The sequence below is a fragment of the Caretta caretta genome, chromosome 6 (genome assembly GCF_965140235.1).
Source record: "Caretta caretta isolate rCarCar2 chromosome 6, rCarCar1.hap1, whole genome shotgun sequence".
Classification (NCBI taxonomy): Eukaryota; Metazoa; Chordata; order Testudines; family Cheloniidae; genus Caretta; species Caretta caretta.
This window is the reverse complement of record NC_134211.1, coordinates 11,068,674-11,086,145: the sequence shown is the minus strand read 5'-3', so window position 1 is coordinate 11,086,145 and position 17,472 is coordinate 11,068,674. Positions and strand designations below refer to the sequence as shown.

Below are 17,472 nucleotides of genomic sequence, written 5' to 3'. Positions count from 1 at the left end.
AAGCCCCAGCAAGGCGCTCCGTATTAAAGCCAAGCAAAAGCACCCAGTTGCACTGGCAGAGCGCATGCAGGGCCCTCCCGTTGGGCAGCACAGAAACGCCTGGCCTTGGCTGCCCCTCAGGGTGCGGGGCCAGAGGAGACTCTGCACTGCCGTGCCTTCACTTCCTCTGCAGGGGTGCGGCATGGCTGTCACCACAGCGGCAGGGAGCCAGCTAGGTCTAATCCACATGGCTTCCTTTGGTGACACATCACCCACTTCACTGCCCCCCAGGCTGGAACAGGTATGGGCACTTCCCTCAGCACAGCCCCTTTTCCTCTGCCAGGGGGCACAGGAAACAGCCCAGCAAGCCCCGCGCCATCCTGTCATGAACGACTGCCCCGTGAAAACCCTCCCAGGAATTCCACTCAGTCTAGCCCGGAACCTGGCCTAGGAGCAAACCTCTGGGGCTTCGTGGGAAGCGATCCGGATTCTGCACCAGGCCGCTGGTCTCCCAGCAGATGTTTCCATAGCACCCCGGGTTGGCAAGGCTACAGCCAGCAAACATTGCAATCGACAGGCCCCGCTCTTTGCCCCACCGGTGAGTGTGACAATAGGCAGCAGAAGGGCTGACTCACCAGAGGGCCCCACCAGAGCGGAGGAGCGGGTTATAAAGGACAGCAGGTCTCTGCTGGGATGAGCCTGGAGAAATCCCCACTCCCCAAGGGCTGGGCGTTCCGTGAGCCTGGAGCAGCACCAGCCATGATCGGGGCCCCACCTTGCTAGACGCGGGACAGACAGCTAGGAAGACACCACTGCTGCCCCAGAGCACTCCCAGTTTATTGCCCACCTGTGCACACGAACAACTTGTCTGCTGTGCTCTTCTCCTGAAGGGGAACACCACACTGCAGCCGGTCACCCCCGGGAGGGCCAGCAGCATGGGATGCCCCTCGGCAAAGGCTGGCCAGGCGATCTGGAGCCACTTTCCCCTTCCATTCAGAGGGAGACTACAGGTCCTAGGCAACAAGTCTTGCTTGTTAGCTCAAGCAGCCTGGCCACAGCAAGTTTCCTGATACGGCTCTAACCTGGGCCCGGTTTGCATGGTCCTGGACCACGGCGTGGGGGAGGAATCCGAGTGACTGCGGAATAGCTGAGACAGGGACAGCTGGGTGGAGAGCAGGTGTACCAGCCTCCAGACTCCTTTGGGGGGCACGCTAGGGTGCACCTCGGGGGGCTCTGCTACTATATCAGCCAGCTCTAATTTCATTACAAACTATAGATCCACGCAGTGCCCCGGCTGTAAAATTACCTTCCAGGGGGTGGGGGCGGGATCCCAGACCAGGCACCGTGGACAGGACAGCAGCTGTTACCTTGGTTTGTGCCAAGGACCGTCCCACTCCCTCCCCCTCAGCATGCTCCCCACCACAGTACCAGTTCTCCAGGCAGCCTGGCTTACACCTCCCTCCCTGCTCATTCCTCCAGGCGGGGGCCGGGGTCCTGAGCCTCTCTGATGCCTGGGGAGGAGCGGTGTGCCGGACCGTGGGGCGACTCACGTTCACAACAGAGGGCACGTGTTTAATGACTGTAACCCGCCATCGCTTTGCCAACAGCCTGGCGAGGCTGGACGCAAACCCATGGCGGCAGCTTCAGAACAAGGGGGCCGCCTGGCGAGGGTCATCGGGCAGGATGCTGATGGAGTCCTCGGCCCTGCCACACAGCAGGCACAGCATGGTGTACTCCTGCAACAAGACAGAGGGCGCTCACACGGGGGCAAGGGGGCGCTCGCTTCCATATGCAGGGCTGGGAATCCAGGCTGCGACACTCCGTTGTCCCGGGGGTGGGCGTGAGATGGGGTATGCACCTACACCCTGGCCAAGATTCAGGCCTGGAGGGAGGAGCTAAAAGGGGGAGAGCCCAGCTCTGGGGGCGGGGAAAGCAGATCTCCAGCTCTCACCGGGTGCAGGTCAGGGCCTCCCTGAGGGAAGGGGGGCTGGGTCTGAAGCTGGGAGCCCAGGCAAGTGTTAACGAGAAAAGGGACCCTGAGTAGAATGGGGGTCCAGCCCCAGCTGACCCTCCTTTCTGAGTTCCTTGTATTTGTTTTGTAACTTGGCTACCTCTGCAGGGGAAGAGCTTTGATGGAGGGCTGAGCAGCCATGGCACCAGACCATGCTGGAGATGGCTGCTGACCAGTGAAGACCTGGAGGGAAACTGAGCCCAGATGAGCAATGCCACAGTAGGCCACAAGGGGGCGCAGATGCCAACACTGCCACATGGTGACACAGCGTTCAGTCCCTTCCAATGCGGCACAGCAGGGCGCCCAACCGAGAGTCATGCCGGAAAGGGACTCATGCAGGCTGGCCTGAGAGATCAAGGAAAGTCCTGTGCCCAGACTGGCCTGCAGAGAGCATAGCTGTGGCAGTAGGAAACCTGCCTCCCCACTATCACTCAGCTTTGCTGTGCACAAGAGCCAGAAAGACGGACTGGGCTCCTGGCCCTGAGTGAGTGCAAGCTCTGAAAGACCTTACTGGCGACCAGACCCTTCAGGGCCCTCTGGTTTCTCCCCAGGGCTCCCACACACAGACATTGGGACTGCCCAGCGCTGACCAGGGCCGATATCAGACGAAAGCTCCTAAGATGGACCAGCAGCCCAGCCTCTCAGAAAGCGGAGCAGGGATCAGCTTTAGAGAGGCCTCCAGGTACCCCACAGCATTGCATCAGGGCCTGGCAGTGCAAGGGCTGCAGCTAGCAGCAGCCTCCAGGGAGCGGCCACTGAAACCACGCCCCTCCAAGCCCGCTAGCTCCCTCTGGAGGTTACAAAGGGCAAATGGCACCCACAATGGGAGCACACTCCAGCAACTGCAGGTTTGGAACAGAAATGCACTGAACTTCAGCTTGCGGAGGCATCGGTTCAGGAACCTCAGACCCAGAGCGGCCCCATCAGCCTTCCCCTGCTCTGCCCCCTGAGCGGGCAGCCTGAAGGGACGGCTAACGCATGCCTGCATCTCAGAGCGTCTCGGAATGGTCCCGCAGCCCCGGTTGGTGGACTGTGCCCAACGCCTGTCTTCCATGCCAATCCATCGCGAAACTCTGTAATAATATGGCTCCCCTTGTTGCTCCGAAGCCCTGCTGACTGTCCAGGTGCGAGCCAGGGTCTGCCCGCGAAGCCCCCGCTTCCACTACCACCTCCTCCCCATCTGCTTCCACCGGCCTTGTCATCTCACCTACTGCTCTGCAGGCAGGTCTAATAAAACCCGCTGCCGAGGTAGAGGGAGAACACAACTAGCGAGGACAGGGGTCAGGCCACACCCATCCTGCCAGAGGCTCGGGGGTCTGGCTCTGCCTCCTAGGCTGGACTGGGGCTGCAGACCCCTGCGGACCTTCCTGTGCAGAAGAAATTAACAGCGGTGGTTCTTCCAGCAATTGTCCCATGGCCTTGCTGTGTGTCTGCTTTCAAACACCGATTCATCAGGGTCCTGCGCACCCTCAGTTCTGCAGCGCTTCATGCGGGGTGGAAGGTACTCAGCCCTGCACCCCATGGCATCGGGTCCTAAAGCACTCAGGCTGGAATTCTCTATGGAGCCTAAGGGAGTTAGGACCCCAAGTCCTATTAAAAGTCAATGTCATTTAAGTGCTTTTGAAAACTGCAAACCCCCTCCCTAATCCCACTGACTTGCAATGAAATGTGTATTCCTAAGTTGAGGTGCTTTTCAAAATGCCAACTGAAAGCTAGGGCTGTAGGCACTCATGCTAAATCATGGGTTCTCAAACTGGGGGTCTGGATCCGTCAGGGGGCCGTGAGGTTATTACATGGGGGGGGGGGGTTACGAGCTGTCAGCCTCCACCCCTAAACTCCGTTTCTCCTCCAGCATTAATAATAGTGTTAATTACAAAAAATGTGTTTGTAATGTATAAGGGGGGGTCGCACTCAGAGGCTTGCTGTGTGAAAGGGGTCACCAATGCAAAGGTTTGAGAATCACTGTGCTAAATGCTACATCCATGCACGGGAGCCAGGCTCCATTTGAGCATACAGAATCTCAACCCTCGCATTGCATGGATGTCCCCTTGCCTGATCCGACGGTGCCAGATTAGCCCAAAGTGTCGGGAGCTGGAGAGATGCTAATCAGCGGCATGCACCCATCACCTAACTTGGGCACCATGCCCAGCGGGTGGAAATGCAGCTGTGGCAGCTTGGAATCCACAGCTGGAAAGTCAAGCCACATTTTACAGTGAAGCTGGCCCTACAAAAGCACAGCAGGTTGGGCAGTGACTTGAATCCCTCCCCTAGCTTCCTAGCTGAAGCAGCACGTGGGCTGCACAGGGCACAAGCTCACATGTACCGTAGCAACAGTAGCCTGCAGAACCCTACAAACCAAGAGCACCTCCAGATGGAAACCCACAAAGCGGAACTGTCTGCTCTGGCTGCTGCGATCCTGGGGTTCCTTGTGCTTCTGTGACATCACTCCCAGGGCTTTCCAGATCTCGGGGCATTCGTTTGAGGGAATAAAGGTGTGCGTATTTTTGATCTGTGTACATGCGTGTGTGATGAAGTGGGAATTTTCAGTGACTTTTTATGCCCCCTGTGTGTGCCTCGGTTTCCCCTATATCTTGCATGGCAATGCAGTAGGGAAACAGGACTGTTTGCTCTCAGGGCAGGTTAAGAGACAGAAGCATGAATGGCATTTAGCCATCTGAGCCTGAATGGGTCGTTAAAAAGGTCTGGCTGAGGCTCACTCCATATCAGTGAAGAATCCAAGAGGACAATGGGACACGGACACTTAGCAACCTGCGCCCCAGAGGAGGATGGATTCTCCCACCTCTCAGCAGGGAGGCTGAGCAAACCCTCCAGCTGGAGAACAAAAGATCAGGAAGGCGGGAGGTGGGGTTAGGAGTTGGCTGTGGGAAGGGGTTGGGGCTCTCACCTGGGAACAGACCACGGAGGTCAGACTGAGACAGAGCCTGAAAGGGGTTCACCATAGCTTGGCTGGGCTCTGGGCTGAGCAGGATGGACTTGGGCCATGCTTTACCCTTCGTTTCTCTGTGCTCACCTACGGCCCTCCTGTGCTGTGTAACAGCTGACAACTGAACCCGGCTGTTTGGACAACACTGAGTGTCACCGCAAATACTGCTGAGGTGCATGGTCCCTGAAGAGGGGACAAGTCTCTCCCAGGGCTCTGGCTCAGCTTGACTCACTGGGCAGAGCTCAGGGGGTGAAGCAGGAGGGCTGGAGCTGCAAAGGTGGCGGTGAAGCCAACTGGCCCACCCTGAAGAAAGAGTGAGACCCCCTTGGGGGTCCAGCACGCTGAAGGGCTGGTTCCAAAGCTGGGGGCGTAGCACTGATCCTGGGACTCCATGACAGTGTGCAAGACAACATACCTGGTAATCGTCCACCACGCTGAATGTATATTCGTGCCTGGCTATCATGTGATGACAATTCTTACACACATCTGGAACGAAAACCAGAGATTCACAAGGATCGCCTGCTTGGAGGGAGACCTCACTTACCACAACCTGGGGGCAGGGAAAGTCTTATTTCTTTTGACTGAAAATTGCACTGATCTGAGATCAAGGACCTGCTATCCTGGGTCAGTGACAAAAAGCCCTCCTGGTCCAAGAGGGCAGCGGTCATCTTAGAGGCAAAGCCAAATATCTTTGGATCCCCCCGGCTAGATCCACCCCAGTTTTCTAATACATTTGTGAATTTACCAAAGCAATAAAAAACTTGTATTTTGTAGCTCCACAAATGCCTGGAGAAATTGTTTTACTACATAAGGTTTCACCTTCATTGTACGGGCCAGGCCCATTTTTAGCTGGGAGCAGGGCAAATAGTTCAAAAGTAGTCAATTTTTCTAACCACCGGAGCCTGGATGCTGAACAGAAAAGGAGACCTTTCACTCCTTGATATTCCCCAAAGCAGCACGCTCATTGGGTCACCTACACCAAAACCTGTAATCACTGGGGAAATGCACTGTATAAACTCAGGGGACTAATGGAAACATGCCACCTTTAACCATTCCCAACTCATCTCCTGTGCCATCCTACAAAGCACATTTATTTAATCTATGCAAGCTTGAGCGCAACTATGGCTCTGACGCTGCAATTAGCTGGAGAACCACTAAAGTCATTAACTTGGCCATTCAAATCCTGCAGAAATTGCTTCCAGCTTGTGGCTATTTGTAGGCCTCTGTGAAATGAGTTGAGGGGCATAAGCTAAGCTCCCACCTTGCAAAACCCATTTGCACTTCAGTCTCAGCAGGGAGGCCAAGGCACTGAATGGGCGAGGGCAAATGACTCTCTTAGTCCTGCAGATGGTTCCCTGGTGGTCGGGGTCCAGGCAGGGGATGAGAGAGAAGTCAGGATTGCCACTGGATTTTAGAATCCAGAGGGAGGTCAATATAGGGCCTTCCACAAGCACCAATGCAGATGGAATTGTCCATTCACTCCAAACAGTGTAAATGTAACATACACTAATAAATGCCAAACTGAGAACCCTTTCCTGCATTTTTTAAAGAGACACAGTGATACTGACAACCAAAAACAACCCCATTCTCTCTCTTCACATCCCTTCAGTTCTCTTTCCTCACATTTTACCTGGCTTAAAAAAAAATCAACACACACGAGGCAAGCAGGAGGTTTACTTTGGTGATTAGGGAGAGCTAAGCTATCAATTGCTGGAGAATTTAGGCTCTAAAAACAAAACATTAACCTGGCATGGTTGCAAAATGTGAACAGATACAGAGCTCCTTCCCTGAGTTTGCCCCTCAGTTGGCAGTAGACTGACATTCACAAGACTCTGGTCAGTTTCACAGCAGCTGTTCACAACCCTGTGAGTATCAGTGAAGCTGATCACAGAATCACATCAATTTCAGGTAGAGGCTTCTTGGGGGCAGTGGGCAGCAGCAGAGGCAGACACTGGAGCTAATCACAGGTGAGGATGACACACAAACGGAGGCAGGGGAGAGATTCTGGAGTCTCAGCAGCAGTGCAGCAGGGAGGTTGGGGGGTGATGGGGGAGCATAGAGTAGCAGAGTCTCCTCCAGCACTGGAGTGGGGAGGGGAGCTCCAGCCTCAGGCCTGGATTCTGAGAACAGTTAAGCACATGCTGACCTGGCTGTAGCCAGATCACACAGGTTTTGTGCTGCTGTAACTATGCTGGCTAGGGGATGTGATTTTTTTTTTTTAACCAACATAGTTATACTGATACAACCCCTCATGTTGACAGTTATACCAGAATAGATCCTTCCCCTTCCTGTAGAGACACGGTACACTGGTATAAACACCTTTGTATCTGTATATCTGCATCCACACTAGGGGGTTTTGCCCTTATTCATAGATTCCTAGCTTAAGGCCAGGTGGGACCATTAGATCATCTTATCGGACCTCCTGTATAGCCCAGGACAGAGAATTTCACTCAGTTCTCTCTGGACTGAGCCCAGTAAATTGCGTTTGGCTAAAGCAGATCTTCCAGAAAGGCCTCCAGCCTGGATCTGAAGCCTTTAAGAGGGAGCAGCCACCCCTTGGAAGTTTATTCCAATGGCTCCTCTGTTGGTCATGGTTAGAAATGTGGGCGTTATTGGTAATTTTGAATTTGTCTTTAACCCCCAGCAACTGGTATAGGAACCCCACTGGGATAATTTAAGCCGTACAACTTTTGACAAGGCCTTAGACACTTTCCAGCCAGGGACTTAAGTGAAAGTGGAGCCCACGAGGAAGGTCACAGGATAGCAGCAAAGTAGAAATTTCAGCAACTTTCTCCTTCCCCGCAGCTGGGGACCTGGGTCACTGACTTAGATTTCTTTAGGGAGCCCCAGACAGCTCTCCTACTACCCTCTGGCCAAGAGAGGTCTGGTAACTTTTTCAAATCAAGTGCTAAACTTTCTCTCTCCCCACAATAGGCATAATAATAAAAAAACATGACACCTCACCCCTCTGCAGCTCAGGTTCCTAAAGCCTGTGGCTGTGCGCACACTCAATTGATGAGACAAACAAGGGGACCTCCTTACGGTCATAAGTGATGATTTCTTCTCCATCCTCCTCCTCCGTTGCTCTGTTTGCAATCAGCACAAAGTCCCTCTTGTTGCACTCCACACACCCCACGTAGTTGAGCAGGAAAGATCCGTTCTCCAGGCAGGTGTTCCCCTACAAAATTGAGAGGAAAATTATCCACCTCCGTTTCTATGTTATTGCCAAACACCCACCCCTCCCGCTTCAATTTGTCCCAACATTGTATTTATTGACAGCACACGCAAGGGTTAGGGAAGTGGTCCCCAAACTGTAGGGCGTGCCCCCCTGCTCCAGAAAGTAGACTTACAAGTATGCGGGAGTTTGGGGGGCAAATTGACACAACAGAGTTTCCCTGCAGGCCCCTGAGCAGGAACAAAGGGAAGGGTGACAATACTGCAATCTTAGCAAAATTTGTTACTCTGGAGGCAATGACCTGGGACCAGCCAGCTTGTGTAAAAGTGAATGGTTTACTTTTTTTTTTAATGTACCTAAAAAAAGTGTTTTTTGGGGGAAAAAAGGTGTTGCAGTGATCCCAGCAGGAGAGAGTGTTCAGAGCCAAGAGCAGGAAGGCATCAACTGAGCAAGAAAGCCATCGGTACTTCAGAATGCCCCCGTAACATGGAGCCATCTCTATGGCGTTCTTTTTGTGGACACAGACTAACACGGCTGCTACTCTGAAACCTGTCATCACACCAGGGGGTCTTGGAGCCACCATGTCCAACAAATCACATATACACAAACGTTCCTGGCAGGCAAATACTGCTGGCTGATTCTGCTTCCCTTCCCTGACTGGCACAGGGATCTCGCTCTGATGGGAACTGCTTTAGAGTCTGTGCCCAGTACTAGATTGGTAGATTCAATGAGCCTGGAATAACTGAGGGGAGTGAGGAGAGGTAAGAACACAGAGGTAAACAAAAACATACGAAATGTCATCCCAGAGTCAGCGGGGAATCTAGTCCAGTAACACACAGTTCAGAGACAACTGCAAGGAAGCCAGCAGTAGCCAATTCGGGAATAACCTTCCCCTGAGTGGAGTTTCATGATAACCCAGTCAGTTAGTGACCGACTTATGCCTTGAAACATGAGGGCTTATATCCCTCATGGGCAGGTCATGTCAATCTCTGTGCCTCAGTTTCCCCAACTGTAAAATTGGGGTAATGATACTGACCTGCTTTGAGATCTATGGCTGGAAAGCACTATGCAACATAGGAACTAGTTAGTCTTACTGTTGTTATGCCCTTTAAAAAAAGTCAGTGTACAGGAGAACTTCAGAGTTACAAACACCTCAGGAAGGGAGGCTGTTCGTAACTCTGAAATGTTCGTAACCCTGAACAAAACATTAGGACTGTTTTTTCAAAAGTTGACAAGTGATCACGGACTTAATACAACTTTGAATCCTTCCTATGCAGAAGAAAAATGCTGCTTTCCCTTTATATTTTTAGTTGTTTACATTGAACACAGTACTGCTTTCTCTTGGTCTCTGCTGCTGCCTGATTGCATACTTCTGGCTCCAAATGACATGCACGGTTGACTGGTCAGTCCGGAACGCTGAGGTTCTACTGTTACTGTGTATGAGCTCCTTATCAATGTGCCTAGTTCTTTGAATTCCTCTAAGCTCTTGATCTCAGCAACACTTTGTGGCAATGAGTTCCACAGGTTTCGATAAAGCATAATTATTTCCTTTTATAATTTTAAATGTATTGTATTTCAACTCCATTGGTTGTTCCTTTGTTCTTGTAAAAAGAAAAGGAGGACTTGTGGCACCTTAGAGACTAACAAATTTATTTGAGCATAAGCTTTCGTGAGCTTATGCATCTGATGAAGTGAGCTGTAGCTCACGAAAGCTTATGCTCAAATAAATTTGTTAGTCTCTAAGGTGCCACAAGTCCTCCTTTTCTTTTTGCGAATACAGACTAACACGGCTGCTACTCTGAAACCTTTGTTCTTGTGTTACTAAAAGAAGAGCCTGACTTGCCTTCTCATCATTAATATTTTTGGATATCTCTAGAGAGGAGTTAAATAAAAGGGAACACAATAAACTGTCCCATCTTTTCAGTCTCTTCTCACAGAGCAGTCTTTCTATGCCCCCATTGTTTTTGTTACCATCTCAGTACCCTGTTCTTTCTGCTCTATCTTTTTCAAGGTAACACTATCTCAGAGGCAGGGGCATGGCTGGTTTATGTAACAGCACTGCATTGTCTGCAGTATTATTTCCTATCTCTTAGGCAGCTTCACGTTGCCTTTGCCCCATGCTATGCACTCTTAAAACCCAGCAGGGAGCAGGACTACCCCCTGGGCTGCACACAGGATGCATCCAGAGGTGCTGGAACTAGGGGTGCGGGGGCTGCTGCCGCACCCCCTGGCTTGAAGTGGTTTCCATCACATACAGGGCTTACAATTCGGTTCAATGGCTCTCAGCATCCCCACAATACAAATTTTTCCAGAAGCACCCCTGGGTGCCAAAGATACCCAGGGCAGCCTCTAGCCCACCCTGGCCTGAGGATAGACACTGCTGTGGCAGAAGGTCAGGAGGTGCGGGGGGGGGGGAAGAGGAGCGCACTTTACAGAGGGAGATGGGCATGATTCACCCTAGGTATCAAGTCAGAAACAGAACCCAGGAGTCCGGCCTCCAAGCCCAGCTCCAGCCCACCAGACCCCACCCCCGGACCAGAGCTGGGGAGAGAACCCAGGAGTCCGGGCTCCCAGCCCAGCTCCAGCCCACCAGACCCCAACCCGCGCCCAGAGCTGGGGAGAGAACCCAGGAGTCCGGGCTCCCAGCCCCCGCTCAGGGAACCGGGGCGAGGGGGGAGACAAGCCCCGGCCCCGCTCACCCGGGACGGGTACTCGGTCTCCACGCAGCCCCCGCACATGACGCCGCCGCCGCCACTTCCGGCTTCCGGGAGCATCGCGTCTCGCGAGAGCTGCCAGCCCTGGGAGGGTTTAGGGGCGGGGCCGGGGAGGAGCCGTGGGGCTGGGTGGGCGTGGCCTGAGGGGTGGGCGTGGCCCGAAGGGTCGGAGCTGGGCTCTGCGGAGTCAGTCAGGGCCGAGGGTGGGGTCTGAGGAGAGCAGGGTGGGGTCTGGAGGAGTGGGGCGTTGCCTATGGATGAGGGGGCGTGGCCTATGGCAGTGGGGCGCGGCCTGCAGGGTCAGGGTGCGGGGTCTGTTGGGAATGGGGCGTGGCCTGTGGGCAGTGGGGTGTGGCCTGTGGGGCCAGGCCAGGGTGGTGCAAGGGGAGAGTGGCTTCAGGCAGGTGGGTGGGGTAGCTAGGCTGAAGCAGGGCTTTCAGGTGTGTGTCTCTGTGTGTGTTTAACATGTGCGGAGAGCTGCCGCAGGAGGGGCTCTGCCCCGCCAGCACCAGTGACCCATAACCCCTTCCCTGCCCCGATCCCTGTTTTTGTTTTTTTAACAGCCGCCCCAGCTCCTCTTCCAGTAGAAGTCTCAGCAGCAAAGGCGTGGCAAGCCCGCTCCCCTAGAGTCAGAGGACTGGGAAAGGTTTCAGAGTGGTAGCCATGTTAGTCTGTATCAGCAAAAAGAACGAGGAGGACTTGTGGCACCTTAGAGACTAATAAATTTATTTGAGCATAAGCTTTCATGGGCTAAAACCCACTTCATCGGATGCATGCAGTGGAAAATACAGTAGGAAGATATATATACACAGAGAACATGAAACAATGGGTGTTGCCATACCCACTATAACGAGAGTGATCAGTTAAGGTGAGCTATTGTCAGCAGGAGGGAAAAAAACCAAAAACCCTTTTGTAGTGATAATCAGGATGGCTCATTTCCAACAGTTGGTAAGAAGGGTTGAGTAACAGTAGGGGGGAAAATAAACATGGGGAAATAGTTTTACTTTGTGTAATGACCCATCCACTCTCAGTCTTTATTCAACCCTAAATTAATTGTATCCATATTGCAAATTAATTCCAATTCAGCAGTCTCTCATTGGAGTCTGTTTTTGAAGTTTTTTTTGTTGTAGTCTTGCGACTTTTAGGTCTGTAATCGAGTGACCAGGGAGATTGAAGTGTTCTCCAACTGGTTTTTGAATGTTATCATCCTTGACGTCTGATTTGTGTCCATTTATTCTTTTACGTAGAGATTGTCCAATTTGGCCAATGTACATGGCAGAGGGGCATTGCTGGCACATGATGGCATATATCACATTGGTAGATGTGCAGGTGAACGAGCCTCTGATAGTGTGGCTGATGTGATTAGGTCCTATGACGGTGTCCCCTGAATAGATATGTGGACAGAGTTGGTAATGGGCTTTGTTGCAAGGATAGGTTCCTGGGTTAGTGTTTTTGTTGTGTGATGTGTGGTTGCTGGTGAGTATTTGCTTCAGGTTGCAGGGCTGTTTGTAAGCAAGGACTGGCCTGTCTCCCAATATCTGTGAGAGTGAGGGATCATCCTTCAGGATAGGTTGTAGATCCTTGATGATGCGCTGGAGAGGTTTTAGCTGGGGGTTGAAGGTGACGGCTAGTGGCTTTCTGTTACTTTCTTTGTTGGGCCTGTCCTGTATTAGGTGACTTCTGGGTACTCTTCTGGCTCTGTCAATCTGTTTCTTCACTTCAGCAGGTGGTTATTATAGTTGTAAGAACACTTGATAGAGATCTTGTAGGGGTTTATCTCTGTCTGAGGGGTTGGAGCAAATGCGGTTGTATCTTAGAGCTTGGCTGTAGGCAATGGATCATGTGGTGTGGTCTGGATGAAAGCTGGAGGCATGTAAGTAAGTATAGCAGTCAGTAGGTTTCCGGTATAGGGTGGTGTTTATGTGACCATCACTTATTAGCACCATAGTGTCCAGGATGTGGATTTCTTGTGTGGACTGGTCCATGCTGAGGTTAATGGTGGGATGGAAATTGTTGAAATCGTGGTGGAATTCCTCAAGGGCTTCTTTTCCATGGGTCCAGATGATGAAGATGTCATCAATGTAGCACAAGTAGAGTAGGGGCATTAGGGGACGAGAGCTGAGGAAGCATTGTTCTAAGTCAGCCATAAAAATGTTGGCATACTGTGGGGCCACGCGGGTACCCATAGCAGTGCCGCTGATTTGAAGGTATACATTGTCCCCAAATGTGAAATAGTTATGGGTGAGGACAAAGTCACAAAGTTCAGCCACCAGGTTTGCCATGACATTATCGAGGATACTGTTCCTGACGGCTTGTAGTCCATCTTTGTGTGAAATGTTGGTGTAGAGGGCTTCTACATCTATGTAGAAGAATAAATGGACACAAACCAGACATCAAGAATTATAACATTCAAAAACCAGTCGGAGAACACTTCAATCTCCCTGGTCACTCAATTACAGACCTAAAAGTCGCAAGACTACAACAAAAAAAACTTCAAAAACAGACTCCAACGAGAAACTGCTGAATTGGAATTAATTTGCAAACCGGACACCATTAAATTAGGCTTGAATAAAGACTGGGAGTGGATGGGTCATTACACAAAGTAAAACTATTTCCCCATGCTTATTTTTCCCCCTACTGTTACTCAACCCTTCTTGTCAACTGTTGGAAATGAGCCATCCTGATTATCGCTACAAAAGGTTTACTGTTTTTTTTTCTCCTGCTGATAATAGCTCACCTTTTACCTGATCCCTCTCGTTACAGTGGGTACGGCAACACCCATTGTTTCATGTTCTCTGTGTATACATATCTTCCTACTGTATTTTCCACTGCATGCATCCGATGAAGTGGGTTTTAGCCCACGAAAGCTTATGCTCATATAAAATTATTAGTCTCTAAGGTGCCACAAGTACTCCTTGTTCTTTTCTCTTAGGACTGGGAAAGACAGGGCTCAGCCCACTCAAGACTAAAGGCCTGGCCTCTCAGCTAAAGGGCAGGAAACCACTAGACCGGGGTGGGCAAAATCCGGCCCCCAGGCCAAATCCAGCCCGCCTAACATTTCTGTCTGGCCCACCATGACTAAAATTTCTGTCTGGCCTCCTTTGCCCCGTCGCAATCTCCAAGTCCAAGCTGCTAAAAGTCCAGGTAGTGCCTGCCTACCGTGGCCCCACGTGCTTGCAGAAGTGGCCAGCTGCTCTTGGCACATCTCTGCATTCCCCTGTGTTCCCCTGCCCACCCCCAGCACCATCGTCACAGCTCCCATTGGCCAGAAAACCAGCCAATGGGAGCTGCAGAGGCAGTGCTTGCGGGTGCGGGCAGCGCACAGAGACCCACTGCCCCCCTTTCCTCAAGGGGCGTGCAGAGACGTGACAGCAGCAGCCAGCCGCAGCCACTTCTGGGAGTGGCGTGGGGCCACGGCGTGCAAGCAGCCTGCCTGAGCCCTGCTGCGCCATCAACCTGGAGCCACTGGTGGTAAGCGCCTCCCAGCCAGAGCCTGCACCTCGCACCCCCTCCCGCATCCCAAGCCTCTGCTGTAGGTCAGAGCCCCCTCCTGCACCTCAATCCCCTGCCCCAGACCGGAGCTCCCTCCTGCATCAAACTCCCTCCCAGAGCCCACACTCCTCATCCTCTCCTGTACCCCAACACTTTGAACCAGCCTGGAGCTCCCTCCCGCTCCCCCTCCATTAATATAGTAGAAATGTGTGGCCCATGACGACTTACCAAAATTCATGGAGTGGCTCTCCTATGAAAATTATTGCCCACCCCTGCACTAGACCCAGGCCTCAAATGAGGTTAATCATGAGGGAGCCAGAGGAGGAAACTGAGCAGAGAACCCCTGGCAGCACCCAGTGCCCCTCAAAGCCATGTGAGGAGCCAGTGGACATGGCCCAGAGGAACTCGGTCCAGAGATCTGATCGAAATCTGCCCTGTAATGCACTATGATATATGCTTCAAATCCCTATGGCAAGAAGAAAGCATTGTGCTCCTCTGTTTGCACAATCCATGTAACTCTGCACAGAAATGAGGGGTTCGTGATCCCTTTGGCTGCACATGCACCTCTCAGGTTGCAGTGTGGGCTGGGACAACTGACCATAATTAATCTCTGCACCAGTCCGTACAGCTGTCTCTTATGCCGTGAAGGGCACGCAGAGCAATGAGAGAATAAACGACTCATCAGATGGCACATTTACTTTGTCATTCCTCATGTCTGCTATTATAGCTAGGGCTTGTGATTTTGACCAAGAAACACTGATAAGACAGCCCAGACACCAAAAAAATGGAATTGGTGTTTAGCCTATAAATGTCAGAAAAACACCAAATGGCTACTCAATTTCACGCCTTCCCCACTGCACTTTGTTTCCATAGATAATGTCCTGCTCCCTGGTGTGTAGGATTTGTCTCCACGGACTTGTCTCCATGGAGCAGTAATGCGGACTACAGGGGTGTGATTTTTAAAGCACAAGGTGCTGTGCATTAGTTTCTGTGTGTAGATCCTGATGGTGTGCACTAAGGGTTCCCTAGTGCACATTAACGTAGGGCTGTTTGAAACAATACTGTGAAAACACACTAGGGAACGAAAGCAATGAATGCTAAACCAGGCGTTCGATAACAAGGATACAAAGCTTCAACTAACATGTTGGTTATTTTTATATATGGAATACAAATTGAAATACATCCTGTTTAGGCAAGAATTTTGGGACGGACCTGATAAATATTTTCTTGTTACAGAATCAAAGAGAAAGCTGCCCCCCCCCCCAAAAAAACCTCCCCATATATTTGGACATCTACACAGAACTCAGAACCTGCTGACCTTCCCCAAATGAAATGAATAAACCCCTCCAAAACAGAACCCCCAATTATGGCTAAATCACTTTTGCCAGCCTCAGGGGGCAGAGTTAAGCTTGTGGGACAGAGTTCTTGACCTCTCCACACACTAGTACCAGCTCCTGGCTGCAGCAAGATGTGATGACCAGTGCATGGTCAGTCAGGATGCCCTTTGATAGGGTTTCTAGGAAGACCATGGTGAAGTCAGTGGCATCCCTACCCTGTCATTACTGTCTCTGACAGTGTGTTTTTAGAAACATACAGGCGAGAATTTGATGCTCAGAGATGAGAGAATGAGAGGGCTCCTCCTAATTACATTTCAGCCCTCCCGTGTTCCCTAACGCTTCCTCAGGGGAGCTATTCCATTGAGGACTCTGGTTTGAAGAGAGCTGGCTGCCCTAATGGCTAGCAGTGCCAGGCAAAATTTTTCATCCAAAACTTTTTTTCCAGCAAAACATGCAGACTGCGCGACACTGACACGTTCTGGGAATTCACATCAGCTTCGCCCATTTGTTTCAGTCGAAAAAAATCCTGAACAAGAAAAGGCTGAAAAAATTGGAACTTTTGTTTTGACATTTTCAAAATGAAACATTCTGAGTCTGAAGTTTCAAAACCTCCTTTAATTGTATTTTAAAACCATCAAAAACATGTAAAAATGACCAAAATTGAAATGAAATGTTTTGTTTGACTCAAAACAATTTTTGGTTAGCTGCATAAGAACATAGGAGCATAAGAATGGCCATACTAGGTCAAACCAATGATCCATCTAGCCCAGTATCCTGGCTTCCGATAGGGGCCAGTGCCAGGTGCCCCAGAGGGAATGAACAGAACAGGTAACCATCAAGTGATCCATCCCCTGTCGCTCATGCCCAGCTTCTGGCAGTCAGAGGTGAACAGCATGTGTTGCATCCCTGATCATCTTTCTTGGCTAATAGCCATTGATGGACCTATCCCCCATGAACTAATCTAGTTCTTTTTTGAACCCTGCTATAGTTTTGGCCTTCACAACATCCCCTGGCAATGAGTTCCACAGGTTGACTGTGCGTTGTGTGAAGAAATACTTCCTTTTGTTTGTTTTAAACCTGCTGCCTATTCATTTCATTGGGTGACCCATGGATCTTGTGTTATGTGAAGGGGTAAATAACATTTCCTTATTTATTTTCTGCACACCAGTTATGACTTTATAGACCTCTATGATATCCCCCACTTAGCTGTCTCTTTTTCAAGTTGAACAGTCCCAGCCTTATTAATCTTTCCTCATATGGAAGCTGTGTTCCATACACCTAATCATTTGTACCTTTTCCAATTCCAATATATTTTTTTTGAGATGGGACCCATTTTCAAGGTGTGGGCGTATCACAGATTTATATAGCTGCATTATGATATTTACTGTTTTATTATCTATCCCAGGGGCGGGAAAAATACCCCTAATCATTTGTACCTTTTCCAATTCCAATATATTTTTTTTGAGATGGGACCCATATTCAAGGTATGGGCGTATCACAGATTTATATAGCTGCATTATGATATTTTATTATCTATCCCAGGGGCGGGCAAAATACATCCTGTGGGTCGGATCTGGTCCGCCTAACATTTCTGTCCAGCCCGCCATGACTAACATTTCTGTCCGGCCTCCTCTGCCCCCTCGTGATCTCTGAGTCCGGGCCACTAAAAGTCCCGCGGTGCAGTGGGGCATTCAGGCAGGCTGCCTGGCTGCCGTGGCCCCACACCGATACCGGAAGCAGCTGGTTGCTGCTGGCACGTCTCTGCGTGCTCCTGGCAGGGGGAGGCAGCTCCGCACATTGCCCCCGCCCCCAGCACTGTC

General features: G+C 51.0%; 1 protein-coding gene across 1 annotated transcript; it reads right to left on the bottom strand.

Moving 5' to 3' along the window:
* Window positions 1-1,530: 1,530 nt before the first annotated feature.
* On the bottom strand, window positions 1,531-10,901 carry CHURC1 (churchill domain containing 1). Its single transcript, XM_048855733.2, has 4 exons — window positions 10,809-10,901; window positions 7,977-8,112; window positions 5,350-5,420; window positions 1,531-1,715 (listed from the first exon to the last, which is right to left on the bottom strand). Exons 1-4 carry the CDS (start codon window positions 10,881-10,883, stop codon window positions 1,623-1,625), a joined length of 375 nt encoding a protein of 124 aa, XP_048711690.1. The 5' UTR covers window positions 10,884-10,901; the 3' UTR covers window positions 1,531-1,622.
* Between the last annotated feature and the right edge of the window lie 6,571 nt (window positions 10,902-17,472).

Coding starts and splice junctions, on each gene's coding strand:
- CHURC1 (XM_048855733.2), bottom strand. CDS start 10,883: ATGCTCCCGGAAGCCGGAAGTGGCGGCGGCGGCGTCATGTGCGGGGGC. Junction 8,113..10,808: donor AGACCGAGTACCCGTCCCGG/GTGAGCGGGGCC, acceptor TCAATTTTGTAG/GGGAACACCTGCCTGGAGAA. Junction 1,716..5,349: donor GCGTGGTGGACGATTACCAG/GTATGTTGTCTT, acceptor GTCTTGTTGCAG/GAGTACACCATGCTGTGCCT.